This window comes from Drosophila montana, unplaced genomic scaffold (genome assembly GCF_035044405.1).
Source record: "Drosophila montana isolate Dmon_TW-CO22-7 unplaced genomic scaffold, ASM3504440v1 contig_1875_1, whole genome shotgun sequence".
NCBI classification, from domain to species: Eukaryota; Metazoa; Arthropoda; class Insecta; order Diptera; family Drosophilidae; genus Drosophila; species Drosophila montana.
Window position 1 is genome coordinate 407,915 of NW_026996793.1, and position 15,480 is coordinate 423,394.

At 48.4% G+C, this 15,480-nt stretch overlaps 1 protein-coding gene and 1 long non-coding RNA gene across 2 annotated transcripts in view; one reads left to right on the forward strand and one right to left on the reverse strand.

Moving 5' to 3' along the window:
* Positions 1-131: 131 nt before the first annotated feature.
* On the reverse strand, positions 132-14,652 carry Hml (Hemolectin). The gene is made up of 27 exons (XM_064700735.1): positions 14,501-14,652; positions 14,104-14,193; positions 13,904-14,029; positions 13,788-13,835; positions 13,337-13,732; positions 13,147-13,274; positions 12,989-13,084; positions 12,728-12,925; positions 12,501-12,667; positions 12,290-12,447; positions 11,984-12,138; positions 11,318-11,920; positions 9,411-10,532; positions 8,457-9,350; positions 7,738-8,286; positions 6,364-7,683; positions 6,236-6,305; positions 5,920-6,175; positions 5,074-5,812; positions 4,521-5,006; positions 3,959-4,465; positions 3,414-3,897; positions 1,567-3,350; positions 1,245-1,460; positions 719-1,174; positions 395-651; positions 132-331 (listed from the first exon to the last, which is right to left on the reverse strand). Exons 1-27 carry the CDS (start codon positions 14,608-14,610, stop codon positions 209-211), a joined length of 11,538 nt encoding a protein of 3,845 aa, XP_064556805.1. The 5' UTR covers positions 14,611-14,652; the 3' UTR covers positions 132-208.
* Positions 10,416-15,480, forward strand: part of LOC135441239 (uncharacterized) — a 34,116-nt gene continuing 29,051 nt past the window's right edge. Inside the window, exons 1-2 of the long non-coding RNA XR_010438437.1 lie at positions 10,416-10,553; positions 11,039-11,112. This is a non-coding gene — a long non-coding RNA (uncharacterized LOC135441239). The remainder of the gene's footprint in view (positions 10,554-11,038; positions 11,113-15,480) is intronic.

The window sequence follows — 15,480 nt, forward strand, 5'->3', positions numbered from 1 at the left end:
CTTCTCTGTTACCAACTATCGATAGCTTGAGCCGACACCTGTAAGGTAAATTCATAGGCAGAACAATATATCGATATTTCAATGCTTTTTATCATTACTAACTGGCGACCAAATTAACAAAGCCAATTGGAATTTATGAATATTCTTTTAATCTTTTGAATTGCATGCGTTTACAATTAATCATTAAAATCTAGACTAGCGCAACAGCTCAATGGCCCAGCATCTGCAATAGTGGCACTGACATTTGCTTTGCTCCTTGCATCCGCACATCTATCACGCCCTGTGAGAACTCATCGCACGGCGAGCAGCCACAATTCGAGGGCACCTCATGCTGTCGATTCAAACATTTAAATTAAGATAAATGGAAAGATATGATAGAAAGAAAAAAACGTACGCGCTGATTGTATGTATGTCCATCTTCGCAGACCATTTTCACTGAGATCGGTTGATAGGATTTGATGCTGCAGCAGGTGCAGAACTTCTCATGGATATCGGTGTGCTTATTGTACTTGGAACCCGAACTGCACGCGCCCTCACAATCCGTAAAGCCCTTAATGGGCTCGGCGTTAACACAAACGCCATGACCAGGCTTAGTGTACTTCAGCAGCTCCTTTGTCCGCGACTCGGCAAGCGAAACGGGCAAACAGGTAGCTGCAATGGGTTACCAATTAGCGAATTCAATAAATAAATGAGCACTTTTGAAGCCTGCGCCACTTACATAGATCCTCGACCAGCGGCTCCAATTTGCAGCGTTTACAGCAGCCCTCAACATAGATCAAATGGGGCGCACATTGACTCACATCTGGACAGACTTCGGTCGAAGAGCTGACCATTAACAGTTTATCCTTCTTCAGGCACAAATAGTGCGTACAATTGTCTGGTGAATTCCACTGCGCGTTAGGCTCATATAGCTTCTGTTCGAATAGACAGGAGGTCTGCACGCACTCGCCGCAGCATTTGGTCTTGTCCAGCTTCTGATAGCTATAGCCCGGGGCACAATCCGTAACACACTGTTCGAGCGTGCTGATAACCTGAGCCACGCCATTGGGACCATACGAGCACTGCTCCTGTTTGCAGACATCCTTGGCGTGCGGCCACTTGTCGCCGACTTGCTTGGTAAAGCTGCTCGATTCCTCCACCTCATACTGCACAATGCATAAATGTTTGGGAGGCACTGCGAGCACAAAGTTGAAGTATATAATTAACTATTAGATGCATGTTTAATATACGGTTTATGTACGCACCGCATTTGTGTGTGGGACAGCAGGCGCCGGCTGCTTGCTGTGTGCTGACCTCATAGAAGCGTTGCTGGCAGGTGACTGGCGCTGGCGGGCACTGTTCCGGCTTGCACACAATCTTCTGTGTGGGACAACAGCCCTCGTCGATCTTGACGAGCTGCTCGCCCGGCAAAAGCTCACGCGGTGGCACAAGCGGCTCACAATCCTCCTTGGGCTTGCATTCTGTACAGATTTAGAAATTAGTAAGGCAGACAGATTTCCTTAAATAAATCCAGATGATTGGATACAAAATTTAATCTGAGCAAATGCCATTCGAACCAACACTCACCGCAAATGTACTGTGGACAGCCGTTGACATCGTTCTTCTGCTTCTTAAACTGACCGGGTCCACAGACTGGCATTAGTGGCGCCAGGCATAATTTTTGCGACTCCTTGGGCTCCGGCACGCAGCGATACCGTGGACAGCACTCCTCGGCACTTACTATGGTCTGTGGCTTATAGCCCTCGGCGCATATGTTCTCCTCCACTTGACACTTCTTCTCCACGCACGAGCTCTTGCCCTTGGCATCGCACTGGCAATCGGTGCACTTGTCCGGCTGCCATTTATCGCCCGGCAGGTGTACTCCGTCGTCGCATTTTGTGCACGCTTCCTCTGGTATACATTTGCCGCCATCCATGACCTGACCGGCAGGACAGAAGCAGCCCTCAAAGCGCTCTGAGCTAAGACACATATCATCGCTGTTCACAGTGTGGAACACCGTCTGGGTCTTTACATTAACCGCATCATATTCGGACATGGCCTTGACTGTATCGCAGTTTTTGGCACAGCCGCAGGGCTCGTAGACCATGTCGCTGGGACAGTCATACGGACAGAGCTGTGGCCGGCGCCACTTTGTGCAGATGCCCTGTTTGTTACACTCTTTGGCATAGGCGGCCAGGGACACGCAGACGCCCTGCTGTGTGTTGCCCGGCTTGCAGATATCCTGTTGACAGGCGGACACATAGGCAATGGGGTCGACAACCAGCGGACATTTGCCAAACAGCTCTTCATTGTAAAACTGCAGGCAAGGATCCTTCTCTGGCGGCAACGGTAGACAATTCTCTTTGGGCACATCTTCACTCAAGCACTCCTGGGCATCGGTCAGACCCAACTTGGGCTCATCCGCCTGCCAGCTCTGTATGACATCTATGCCTGGCTTCTTCTTTGCCGGATTCGGCTGCAAATCGTTGCCGGCATCTTCATTGCAGTCACCACAGAGTCCCTCCATTTTGCTGCCATACTTGATGCTGGGCACACCAAGCGTGAAGATCAGGTCCTCAAACGAGGCTGTCAGCTCCACGTGTGATTCGGGCAGATTTAGCACAAGCTCCTTGCCCACCACTTGACGCAACGTTATCCAGCTGTCCTTGTATGGCATCTTCTTCACCTCAAAGCCGTCCACTAGGACTTGCAGGGCTTTCGGCTGTTGCGGCACGCGCTGCACATGAATCACATGATCACCGTTGAGCACATGCAGCGACTTGGCACAGCTGGTGCCATTGATGGCACTGACTTGGCCAAGTTTCTTGCAATCATCCATGCTGACATACACCTGGAACGTATGCACGCCGGGCAGAACCACATCCCGGGAAAGCAGGTAGGTGCAGTTGCCATTGAAACTGAAGCTCTTGCGATCATAGGTCATGTAATTGGAGCTGCCCAGCGCTTTGCACACACAATCCTTGCAGTCGGCAATTGGCACACACTTGGGGCCCTTGCGAACGGTGCCCTCCGGGCAGTAGCAGCCCGGGAAGCACACATTCGGCAGCACAGGACAATCATCGCCATGCAGATTGTCACATGAGGGCTCACAGCGTCGCTTATAGCAATCTGTGTGCACCAAGGGCGCCGGACAGCTAATCTCACACTGATGCACCGCCCGCCAGGTGGTCAGTTGCGCCAGCGGATTAACGCTGAGACATTTCTTCACAAAACTCTCGAGTATGTTGCACTTGCAGGCGGTAGCATCTCCATTATTGGCCTGCAGGCAATCACAGGCCGCCTCCAGGCAATAGTTGTTCGAGAACTGTTTATAGTTGACCGCCTTGTGGCACTTGGCGAAGGTGGGATGGCTGCATAGCATGAACAACAAGGTGTGATAAATAAAAAGCTAGTGAGAAATTCAATACACCTACTTGATGATGTTACACAGTTGCAGCGCCTTGGCCTGCAGTTGTCTGGTGCACTTTTGATCGCCGCACTGATCCAGAGGCACACGTTTGTCGTACCAGCTGTTGCCGAACTTTTCCGTGTTGGACAGCACTTGGCCGTCGGGCGTGCGCTTGTCGTCGCGTGGATTGCCATTGTAATAGCCGCACAGACCGTCCACAGTGCGTATGAATTTGGAGGAGATGCCCACCTTGAGTATGCCAATGTCATCCAATTGCACCCAGAAGCCATATTTGGTGGACACAGCGAGTAGCGTCTTGCCCGGCTGTGAGACCACAAACGAAGCCTTACAAATGGGCGAATTGATGAGCTGCTCCACGGTGAACTCAAAGCCATTGAATTTAATTTTAAGATGCGGCAGCAGCACCAGCTCATTGCCCGCTTGCAGATCCTTGATGGTGACCACCTTGTGGCAGACCTTGCGCGTCTCGTCGCTGCACTGCTGATGCACTGCAACATGGAAGTGTGTTAAGAACTAGTATAAATAGAATTCCGGTCACACAATCTCTACCCGATATGGTCCAGCTGCCATTGTTTATATCTCTGGCCAGTATGTGACTGCAGGGACTATATTTGAACAGAGTGCCATCAAAGGTGGTAAAGCTCTTGCCGCTTATCTCACACACATCATCCTTATTGGGTCGCAGCACGCACGTATACTTGAGACAATCGCCAGCCTTGGCTGTGCTCATGTCGAGCTCCACATCGTATTTATCCGGGCACTTGGGCTCCACACAGGTGACGGTTTCGTTTTTGTTCACCTCCTTGGTGGGTATGGGCACGCAGGTGAATTCACTGCACTCCTCTTCCTCCTGATAGTTTAGTTCGTTGTTGGGCATGGCCAGAACTTGCTCATTCGAGGAAACGAATTTAGTTTTCGTTATGCTAACGCCATCATCCACAATCGATACTTGTTTGTGGAATGAAAAGATCTTCGACATCTTGCGCGCCTTCTTCTCAATAATTTTAATTTTCATTTGCGGCGGGCAAACGGGCGCAGGACACGTGATGACCGTAGCTAAAATAAAAGAAATTCAAATATTTGTTGTCAATATAAACCGACCCTCACTCACTTTCATTCTTCTCGCGTTTTACGTCCGGCTCTACTGTAAACGAATCTCGACAGGTGGCATCCTCATCGTCCGCACAATCCTGCACGCCATTGCACCACAGAATCTCCGGTATGCAATCACCGCTGGACGGGCACAAACGCTGCTGTTTGGGACACGGTTCGCACTTGCAGAAGCAGTCGCTGCTTATGACCCGTCGCAAATGGCGTTCTGCACATGGTGGACACTTTTTGGGCTTGCAATTGTTGTGTCCACCCAAAACGCAAACGCACTCCTCACAAGCGGAGTTCTCAAACTTGCTGCCAATCGGATAGCTAACATAGTTCTCCACGCATGGACACAGATTACGTTGCACGCACTTGTTGCCATCCCAGTAAAGCTGGTCACTGCACTTGCACTTGCTGTCGGAGCTGGAACTGGCGATTCCATCGCAAACGTTGCACTTGGTTGGCTCATGCGTTTCCGCGATTAGTTCCTCCTTCACCACAGCTGTAGAAAACAATTTTAAAAAATTATAAATTAACTAGCCGGGGTATTAATTTATTTAATTACTTACGATATGGCTTAAAGCAGCCCAAGGGCTCGATGCGCATGTTGATGTTGCGTTCCCACTTGGCCGGCACAATCTTCAGATACTGCGTCAGAATTGGATTCTTAAAGTGATGCGTACGCGGCGTATGCTCGTCCACATTTGCCTCAAATATACGTGGCTGACCGTTGGGGGCCAGCACAGTGTTCCAGGTGGGCTTCTTCTTTGAGAACATAACCTTGTAGCCTGTCACCCAGCCATCGGGACCGCCCTTGGTTATGAAGCCGGATACGTTGCGTGGCTCCAGGAAATCAAATTCGATAAACTCATTGGGCGTATTGGCAAGCGGACGCCAAGCCTGGGCATTGGATAGCTTCAGCAGGTCAAGTAGACGTGGTTTCCTTGCCGCTTGATGCAGCTGCCACAAGCTGCTCGCCTGCAGCTGTTGCTCATGCATCTCACCCTTGTCCACGCCCAATTCATCCACACACTCAAGCTCCAAATTCCCTGGCGGACGCTCCGTGCTGGTGGGCAAAGTGGGTGGCTGTGTGACAATTGGTAGCTCGCCGCAAATTAGCAGCTCCACGCGCATGGCTATGGATCCGTGCCACTTGAGAGGGTATATTCTCAGTGAGCTAGCCTCGATGGGTATTTTGAAAAGAGTCTGCACGGGCTCACGCGAATCCAGAGGTCCATTGAACATTTGCGGCTTGTCCGTCTCGTCTACCAGATAGTTATACGCGATGCCATCGTGACTGTGCAGGATCTACAATTTACATAATTATTTAACAGTGCAGCAAATGTTAGGCAACAGATGTTATACAGAACTCTTAAATGTTAGCAACAGCGCGCCATATATTTGTCTTATTGTACCTTGAAAAGCGTCACGTAATTGTTGAATTCCGGACTGCCAGCCATGATGACACCATAGATGGGCTCGGCATGTTTAAAGTTCAGCTCCAGGTACTGCATTTGATCATTGATCTGAGGTGACCAACTGCCACTGCCAGTTTTCGGATTCTTGGACAAACGCGCCTTGTACGGTGCATGCTCTGGTGCCAGTTTGGAGCTGGCATTAAAGACGCTGTCGGGCAATGAGTGCGGGCCATTTTCAATCATCGGAATGAGACTGTCGAAACAAAATTAAAGTGAGTGAATTTATTATGAAGTTCAAAGGCCAGCAGCTTACCGCTCGGGTGCGCAGTGCAACGGCGGCGTCAGAGTAACCGGCAAAATTGTGACAATTGGCTCAAATGGTCCTGCAAAAGTTTAAGACATTTAAAAGTTAAAGCTTAATAACTTGTCCACGCTTCTTACGTTGCGTTGGCTCAGGTGTTGGCTCCGGCTTGTTGGGCACACAGGTAAATGCATTGTCAATGCACTGGCAAATCTCCAGTTCGCCCACAACGGGCTTGTGGGGCTGCACATACTGCTCGGCCTTGTCCATGCAGGGACACTCGTCGGCATGCACGCAGGTATTCTCGTCGCGCCAGTATTTGCCCAGCTTTGGGCAATCCGGCCGCAGTTTATCCACACAGCCAGGCTTGCAGTGCTCGCCGCGTTGGCAGAGACCACGTTTGCGTAGAATGCTGCCATAGAAGTGGCAGGTGTTCTCACACTGATTGGCACACTCCGACCAGACTTTGCCCTCGTCGCACTGCATAATGTGCTCCAGCTCGGGGTCGGGCTTGCGCTTGCCGCAGCTAGGTATCAGCTCCTGCACAATTGCGATATGATCGCAATTAAACATGGTGGGATTGAACATCATGAATTCGCCGCAGGTCTTCTCCACATATACCCAACCGCCATCAACACCCTTGGGCTGGCAATGCAGGAACTTGTGGCAATCACCTGGATACTCTTTGTACTCGACAACGCCCACATCACAGCTGGCGCCAATTTGCGGCTTCTCGATGGGCTTTGATGTTGTTGGCTCCGGCTCTGCATCGCATTGGCAAAAAACGCGCAGCTCGTAGTCATGGCACTTGCCAGTGCAACGCAAACCGACCGCCAAGCTGCATGCAACATTCTCGTCCATTTGCTCTGGCGGCTCATGCGTGTTCTTCACCCGGCATTCCACCTTGGTCATGAACTGTTTCAGACATGTGCCATAGATGTTCTCCAGGCGATCATAGCGCGGCAGCTTCTCCTCATCGTTTAGACGCACAGTCTTCTCCGTGGCATCGGCATCGTTGTCGAACCAGCGCGTCCAGCCGCGCACACATTTGGTTTGGTTCTGCGTAGCCAACGGCTTTTCTGTGGTGCCTTCAACAAATGGAGCCGGCGTTGGAGCTGCAACAGGAGCATCACACTTAACGCCGCTGCAGATCTCCTTGCGCTTCGAGCAACGGCACGTAGCACAGGCATCCTGGAAGGTAATATCACCCTCATAGTAAGTTTTGCCATCCTTCACCATGCACACGGGCTTGCACTCAGCCTTGGGCACACACTCGCGGTAGGTATCGTTCAAATAAATGAAGCCATCCTGACAGGGCTTGATGTGACAGCCCTCGATGCAGTTCTCGCGGTTGCACATGCGCTCTGCAATGCCCTGATCCAAAAAGTTGTCGCAAGTCTCCACGGCACAGGCAGGCGTGCAAGACTTGTACTCCGCACAGTGCGGATCACATTGCATAGCTACAAGAGTACACGTTTACAAATAGTAAAAGATGGCTCAAAGATTAAACCTACGGCAGAAATGTTGGGATCGCCACCGTATATTGATGCCCTTTTGGGCACAGGCATCCGCATAGGCCGCCACAGCTGTACACAAGCATTCACAATCGCCGCCCTGATCACAGGCGCACGTATCGAAGATGCACCGCTTCAGATAACGCTCCAGCGGCACCTCAGCGTGACATGGCTTAAATAGCTCCGACTTCAAAGCGCCGCATTTTAGTTGCGCCCAAGTTTCGCGCTCTGGATGCTGACGACAGGCATCGATTGGTGCAACGGGTGCAGCACAATGTGGCTGCAGTTTCCAGGAGTGACCGAACAGCATGGCACTCGTCTCCAGACCTAATGATGGCGTTTGCATATCATCCCGGCTATTTCCATTGTAGTTGCCACACAAGCCGCTGACCTTGTTGCGCCACTCGTTGCCCAGTTTGACATAAACGCGCGTGCCCTCGTCCCATTTAACTTGCAGCTTGAGAGGAATAACCTCAACAACAACAAATACGCCAGATTTGTAAATGTGGAAAGCAGTGTGGCCCTTGGAATTGACGCTGTCTCTCAGTTCTTTTTGAAAAAAAAAAAATACGTTATAATCTAATCGATCTATGAGTATTTCAGAATTATATCGATACCAGAAGCTACATTTTCATTAATTATCGGTTAATCGACTTAAGCCATTGAGTACTTAGAGTTGATTAGAAGAACCAATATCGATACTACAATAAAATACTCACTCTTGATGGGCGACTTATTGGGATCTACGCTATAAGTCGCGTCCGCACTAAGTAACAACGACTCTTGGACACGTCCAGTCAGAGCAATTTCCAATGATTTGGAGCAAGTGACTCCCATTGTGCCGCACAGCACATTTTGTATGGTAATAGTGAAACCATCGCCGTTATCGAAAACACCTTTGGAGAGCACGTAATCGCAAGCTCCCTGAAAATCAAAGTCATGACCATCGTAAGTTGTGAAATGTGAGTCGCCCCACACGCTGCAGGTGGATTCACAGCCATTCTCGGAGCATTTCCAGTTGCCCGCCTGGCAAACGCACGAATTGCAGTCTTCCTTGATCTTTTCGCCATCGTCGTAGCTTTTGCCAGCATGATGGCAAGAGCAGTTTGTAGGCAGCACACAGGCCAGACGGGATGTGTCATAGACATATCCCTCCATGCACACGCAGCCAGGCAGGCAGTCCGCAGACTCGGCTACATACTTGTCCATGTTCTTGCAAGTTTTTGGCTCTTTTGGCGCGCATTTGGTAAACTCCGCATAGGGCTGTTTGGCACACTTGCTGCGCAGTTCGGATGAGGGCGGATACTTAACATCATCACCCGGATCGGCATCCTGACAATCCCAAACGCCATCTGCGCAGGTGCAAAGGTCAAGGAATTTGCCACCCGGCCGCACTTCCTTATAGCCGGGCCGGAAGATCATGCCATCAAAAGTGCAATGGCACTTGTGCTTGGGCACACAGACGCCCTGGTCGTTGATGTACTCGCCATGTGGACAGCGGCAACCTTCGACACACTCCCGGGTGCAGCTGTTCTTGCCAGGCAAATCGTCGCAAGTCAGGGCACATCCATCGCCACACTCATCAAAGACCTGTCCCATTGGACACTTGACAGCTGAAGGGTATTATTGACATTGATTGAGATTCTTCTTAATTAAATCCAATTAATACTCACCGCATTCTTTGACGGTCATACGCCAACCGGTCTTGACGCCCTGTCGCATGCATTCGGTGCCATAGGCGGAGAGAATGGGACAGAAACATTTCTCAAGCTCATCCTTGCAGGCGCAAGTATCGTACAGGCAGTCCTCATAGTACTGTTCCGGCTCCACCATGAAGTGACATTCTTGGAAGATGTCCTGCAGTATCCAGTCGCAGTGCTTTTCCGCAAGCGCCTTCTTTTCTGGACTGAGCGTGCATGGATGCGGTCCCTGATGGGTTTCCGCCTGGAACTGGCAGGTGTCCTTGGTGCGCCATTTGTCCGCAAACGCTTCAATAGCCGTTTCAACATCGCCCTCAGGTGTTAGGAAGTCATCCTGTGTATTGGAATTGAATGTGCCGCACAGGCCTTGCGTTTGGCCACGCCAACTGGCTGGCGCATCGACATATACACGCGAGACGCCATCCCACCAGATGCGTATGCCACCGGCAAACTCCACGGTCAGAAACGTGGAGCTGGCGCGTCGTATCAACACCTCACCAAGGCCCATCATCTTGGGCAGCTTGGCAATAGGCTTATCATTGATAACAGTTGTCAGGCCCTGATCCAATTTGATTGTTGCCGGTGTGCCATCGCGCAGCATGAAACGTATGGTTACGGATTTGGTGCAGGAAGGATCATCGGGCGCCGCATAGCTAAGTGCCTCCGAGACGGCACCAGAGCAGGCAACGTTCTCCGCCTCCACAGACATATTTGGCGTCTTCAGCAAATAGTAGGAGCACTTGCCCATAAAGTCATATCGCTTGCCATCGAAGGTATGGTAATGAGGATCACCAATGGCACCGCAACGTGCACCACACTTATCGTCCGTGCATTTCCATTGCCCGTTCTTACAAGTACACGTATTGCAGTTCTTCTTGATTGTCGCCTCCGGCTTGAATTCACGTCCACGTAACGTGCAGGGACACAGCTCCCGTGTTATGCACGCATCCTTATATTGGACCGTGCCTTCGGGGCAAAAGCAGCCCTCGTTGCATTTGCCTTTCGTTGGAGCAGAACTTGTCAAATCAGATTCACAGGTTGGCTCCACATCGGGTCCACAGGCTCGATAGACGCGTCCAAAGCCGCAACTAATAGCTGTTGGTGTATTCCATAATGGTAAGTTAATAACATCTTAAGTATACAAAATATAAATATATGCAACGTAAGACCTGCCCCTTTCCTTTCTTATTACTCTGTTACTCGATATCCATGATTTTTTTATACCCTCTGTCCGTCTGTCTGATTCTAAGCAAACTAATCTCTTTGTTGCAAAGCTACGTCTTAAAACTTTGCATAGGTCCATCTTTCTGCTACAGGCACAAATTCGTTTATACACTATAAAATAACTTGTTGCGCTGCAATTTACAGAAACCTGATTCTTAAACACTACCCTTTTCAAAATAACGATCTGCCCTACTATGCGATTCTCATGAATTTCAATAAGCCTCACAGGCTTTCAAGCTTTAATTATTACATAACGTATGTAAAAAATTTGTGAGTTTCAATAAATTATTTGCCTGCTCTCGATCTAGCTCTCTCATTTTATTTCTCTTCCTTTTGCAGTTGTGCTTATCCTTTCTAATTCTCTTCATTTTTTACAGGTGTTTATACGTATACAAGCCTCCTGTTTATAGATGCAAATAAAATAATCGTGCGTCTTCATATGAATTTTTGGGTAAGTGCGTACGTATATACATATATAGAGTGAGATGTATGTTAAGGCAGACTAGGGCAAGGGTTATCTTCTAAAAACTTAGAATTTAAATTTGTTTAAAAAGTGAAAGTGAGACCTAGGTTAAAGAAGAGTGAGAGAACCGGCGAGTGAGTGGGAAAGATCTTATTGCCGGAAGTATTTATCTATTCTGGTCATAGCTACTCACGGCACACTTCCAGATTGCGCCAGCCATGTTGCAATTGAATGCCCTTGAACATGCACTCCTTGGCTAACATGGCAATGGCATCGCAATTGCAACTCTCGGGCTTTTCGCGGTTCGGACAATTACAGTAGTCGGCTATGCAGGTGCGTATGAGTGCATCATAATTGAAGGGCTTGATGCAGTCGCTCAGCTTTTCGTTGGCCAGCAGACGCTCACAGGTGCTGACAGCCTTCTGCAGTTTGCTCTGTTCACAAGATTCGATGCCAAATTCCATTTCGGCACTGTTCTCGACGCGGCACATTTCACTGCTATCATCCACACGCCAGGCATCGGCGAATGCCTTGACTGTTTCCAGCTTCTTGCCAGTTCTGGACATCAAATCGTTGCTGTAATCGCCATCCAGGGAGCCGCACAAACCGCCCACTTTGCCCCACATGGCTGGCCCGGCATGCACAGCCACATACTGATGGTGATCCCAGTCCAGCTTGAGGCCAATAGATTCCAGATCAATGTGCACATGCTGTGCCACTGGCATCACCTTCATGCCCATCACCTGCACCGGAATGGGCAGCTGTTTGGTGGGCGTAGACAGGCGCATTGTGCCATCTGAAAGGGAAACACTAATCAGTCGCATCCACAGCTCTTATTGTGTGTTTGTGTGCTATTCACTCAAGTTCTCCAGCGTATAAAGCACCGATTGCCATTGAATCTTCAGCGTGTGGGCACAGCCATAGCCAGAGCCATAAGGACAGGCCTTTAGTGTTACATCAAATGTGCCAGAAACCTTGTCCGTGGTCAGTGTGTGCGAACACGACAAAGGTGCCCTGGAAAAAGAATAAAAAATTTAATTTCAAATTTCTTATAAAATATGCGGCAATAAGATGATAAGCACAAACTGTAATTATCGATGCCAATTGATCACATTTAAAACTATCGATATGTACCCGTTCACTTATCGATATATCGAATACGTACTTGAAAACCAAACCGTCGAATGTTTTGATATTGATGCCACCCCAGGTGGTGCACAACGCTGGTCTGGGCGATTTATCAACAACTACATCCACCTCGCTGCTCATGTACAAGGAGTAGCTGCCAAGAGTTGTCACAGTTTCCTCCGATGACCACCATTCCTGCCAAATATTAACAACGTTGCGTTTTGCACACTTTCAATTTCTTAACTTACACTTCTGCGCTCCAAATCCTTGTACTTGGCCAGCAACGCCAGCAGAATCTCACGCTGACTTCGCAGCTCTGAGGTAATCTCTCCGCTAAAGGCACCATGGTAGGAGCGACCCGCTTGTTGCATATGCGTGACTTGTACACTACCCGATTTAATGGTATATCCAGGTGCTGTGCATAGAAAATGAATTTTTAGGAATCTTTGAAAGCTGCAGTTCAGCGGAAACTTACGAAAAACGCATTTTGGCAATGGCGCGGGCAAATAGACACCCTGCTGATATCTGCATTTGTACTCAATATCCAAGCGTCCTTGCACCTTAAGGCCACGCACTTCCGGACAGCTGAATGTGCAGCGCGCCTCCTCCGTATCGTAGGCGCACTTGTAGTTGCCATTAAAATGGGTATTGGTCACATTGCAGCTCGATATGCCTGAGAAGTTTCACAAGGATTAAGAGCAAATCATTTAAACGGACATTCACTTAATGTGCTCACTGTATTGACAGAACGCGCCGCGATGCATCTTGGAGCACTGACAGATATTGAAGCTGATGCACTGACCGCCATTCTGGCACGCCGGCGAGCAGGTCGCTGCAGGAAAAGAGCAAAGTCAGCTTAAAATGGCAGCTTGTTGGGAACCCGACTCGACTTACGTCCACAATCTGGCATCTTGGCCAGGCCTGTTTTAGAGTGCAGCCATTGGCCATTGCGGCACTCGATGTTGGTGATGCCGCTGCCATCGGGAAACTGAAAGCCGCGCATGCATTCGGCATGGCAAAGGCTGCATTCATAATAAATATGCATTATTGCTGGTTGATGTGAAAATATCGAGGACTGACTTACTTGTTCTTGCAGGATACCTTCGAGTTTTTGGGCACCGGCGGCTTGGACGCGCACACGGACTTCTTGTGCTGGCACAGCGGACCCGAGTAATTCTCCGGACACTGACAAACGCCGGCTGCCAAACAGATGCCATTGTTCTGGCACGGTGGCATGCATGTCGCCTGGCACGGCGGCACTCTGCTAAACTCCGAGTTGCGTATTATCCAGCCATCGTTGCTGCAAAATAGCTCGAGCTGTTTTGTGTCCTGGGAAAAGGTATAACCATCCGGGCAATAGACCTGACAGCGACCACTGCCATCGCACTGGGACAGCACATTTTGCGGCAGTGTGATTGCGGCGCACTTGCCAAATGCCCTCAATTGTTGGGCCGCGTTGCCATAAAAGTTGCCCTTGACACTGCGAACAGATTTGCTTAGATATAAACTTGAATTCCCTTTTGCGGATGTATTACCCTTTGCCAATGCCAAGCAAGCCAAGCGCATTGTTCATCAAATGTGCACTAAATTAATAAGTTTATTAACTGTTAATCTGTATTTAAAGCGAATCTACTTTCGTTCCAATTCTCACCCCGATGTCTTAATGCCGCCCATAAAGGCACCGTGCTGGGCACCATAGCCCCCGGCTCCGCCTCCCCCTCCGCCTCCTGCTCCAACTTGACCAACTCCATCATTGTAACTGTAGCTATAGCGCGCACTATAGGATATCATATAATATAAATATTTTTGTATTTTTTTTTTTTTTTTGCAATTATTTTATCTGAATCGTACCTCACAGCGGGCGCTCGATGAATTTTAAAATTTAAATGGCGCTCGTCGCGTTCCTGATTATCAGCTTCCGGCACGGCCTGAACCAGGGGACTATCAAGTAGCGAATATTGTGCCAAGTGGCATTGAATTAGATAAAATTTATGAAATATGCGAAATAGTTTCAAGCAGTTTATGTTCTCTTAAATAAGTTGGCGTGCCGTAGCGGAAGCCGCCCGGAATTGGGCAGCAACATTGACAGACAAAAGTAGAAGGAGTTTCTTCCACCTTCATCTTGTAAGGATTTTAAAGATTTATGTTTTTTAAAAAAATTTGACTGCACCTAAAGTTGTAACAAATCTTTGCCGCAGTAGGACAATAGTTTACAATTTAATTATGTGATTTTTAGTCATTCACTCACTCTATACTTTGATCGTCATCGTCAGACATGACTATATCGCCTTCTTCGGCACACACTTGGCTGAAAATCAGCAGCCATGCTAAAAAGTACATATATTTATTATTTGCCATTTTATGGCTTGCAAGATATCCTCTTGCTAATACGGCAACTGCATAAATCACTGGTAATCCATTAAATCCTTGATCTTGAAATTCCAAAGAAGCCGTTATCCTGCGTATCCTTGAGATCCACTTTACAAATAATCACAAACACAATACACTGAATTTATTCACTTAGGAACATGTTCAAAATCCAAATCCGTAGGCTGAGGCAACCGCGCGATCGCAACTAATGGAGCTGTCCCAATTCCCAGCGGCTTTTATAGGCCTGGCGCTGAAGCCAGTCGCCATTTTGTTTATGTCTAATCAAAGTTCTCGTGCTGCCTAGAGGCAACGTCAAATGTGCTGATTTCTATATAGTACGCGTTTCAAATTCACTTTTTAGTCGTCTTATCGACTTTAAATGTGCCAAGTTGAAGCTGAGTCTAAAGCTGGGAGTGCAATTCAGCAACTTTGATGCGATAAAACGGTTTCTCACTCGCAATGATATTATGAAACTGACCTAACGAATACTCCAAGGCTGAGATTATAAATAAATTACATAAGAAATACGCAAATCATAAATTACGCCGCCATTCAGCTTATCACATTGTAAGCGAGACATAAATGAATGAAATACTTTGCGCGTATTAAGCTTACATTGAACTTGCAAAATTGAAATTATAATTAAACTTGGAGCGCGGTCAATATTTTCGTAACGGCTACTAATGTCAATTGGTAATCAATAGCAACACTGCGTATCGATTGCAGACGATACCGTGCAGAACAGTGCTGCCCATAACTTGTCTGTGTGATGGGGCGCACATATTACAGAAATGAACGCCCGCTGTAATTTAAATCTTGCAATATTAATGCAAAGAATGGTGTTTATTTTTGATATTA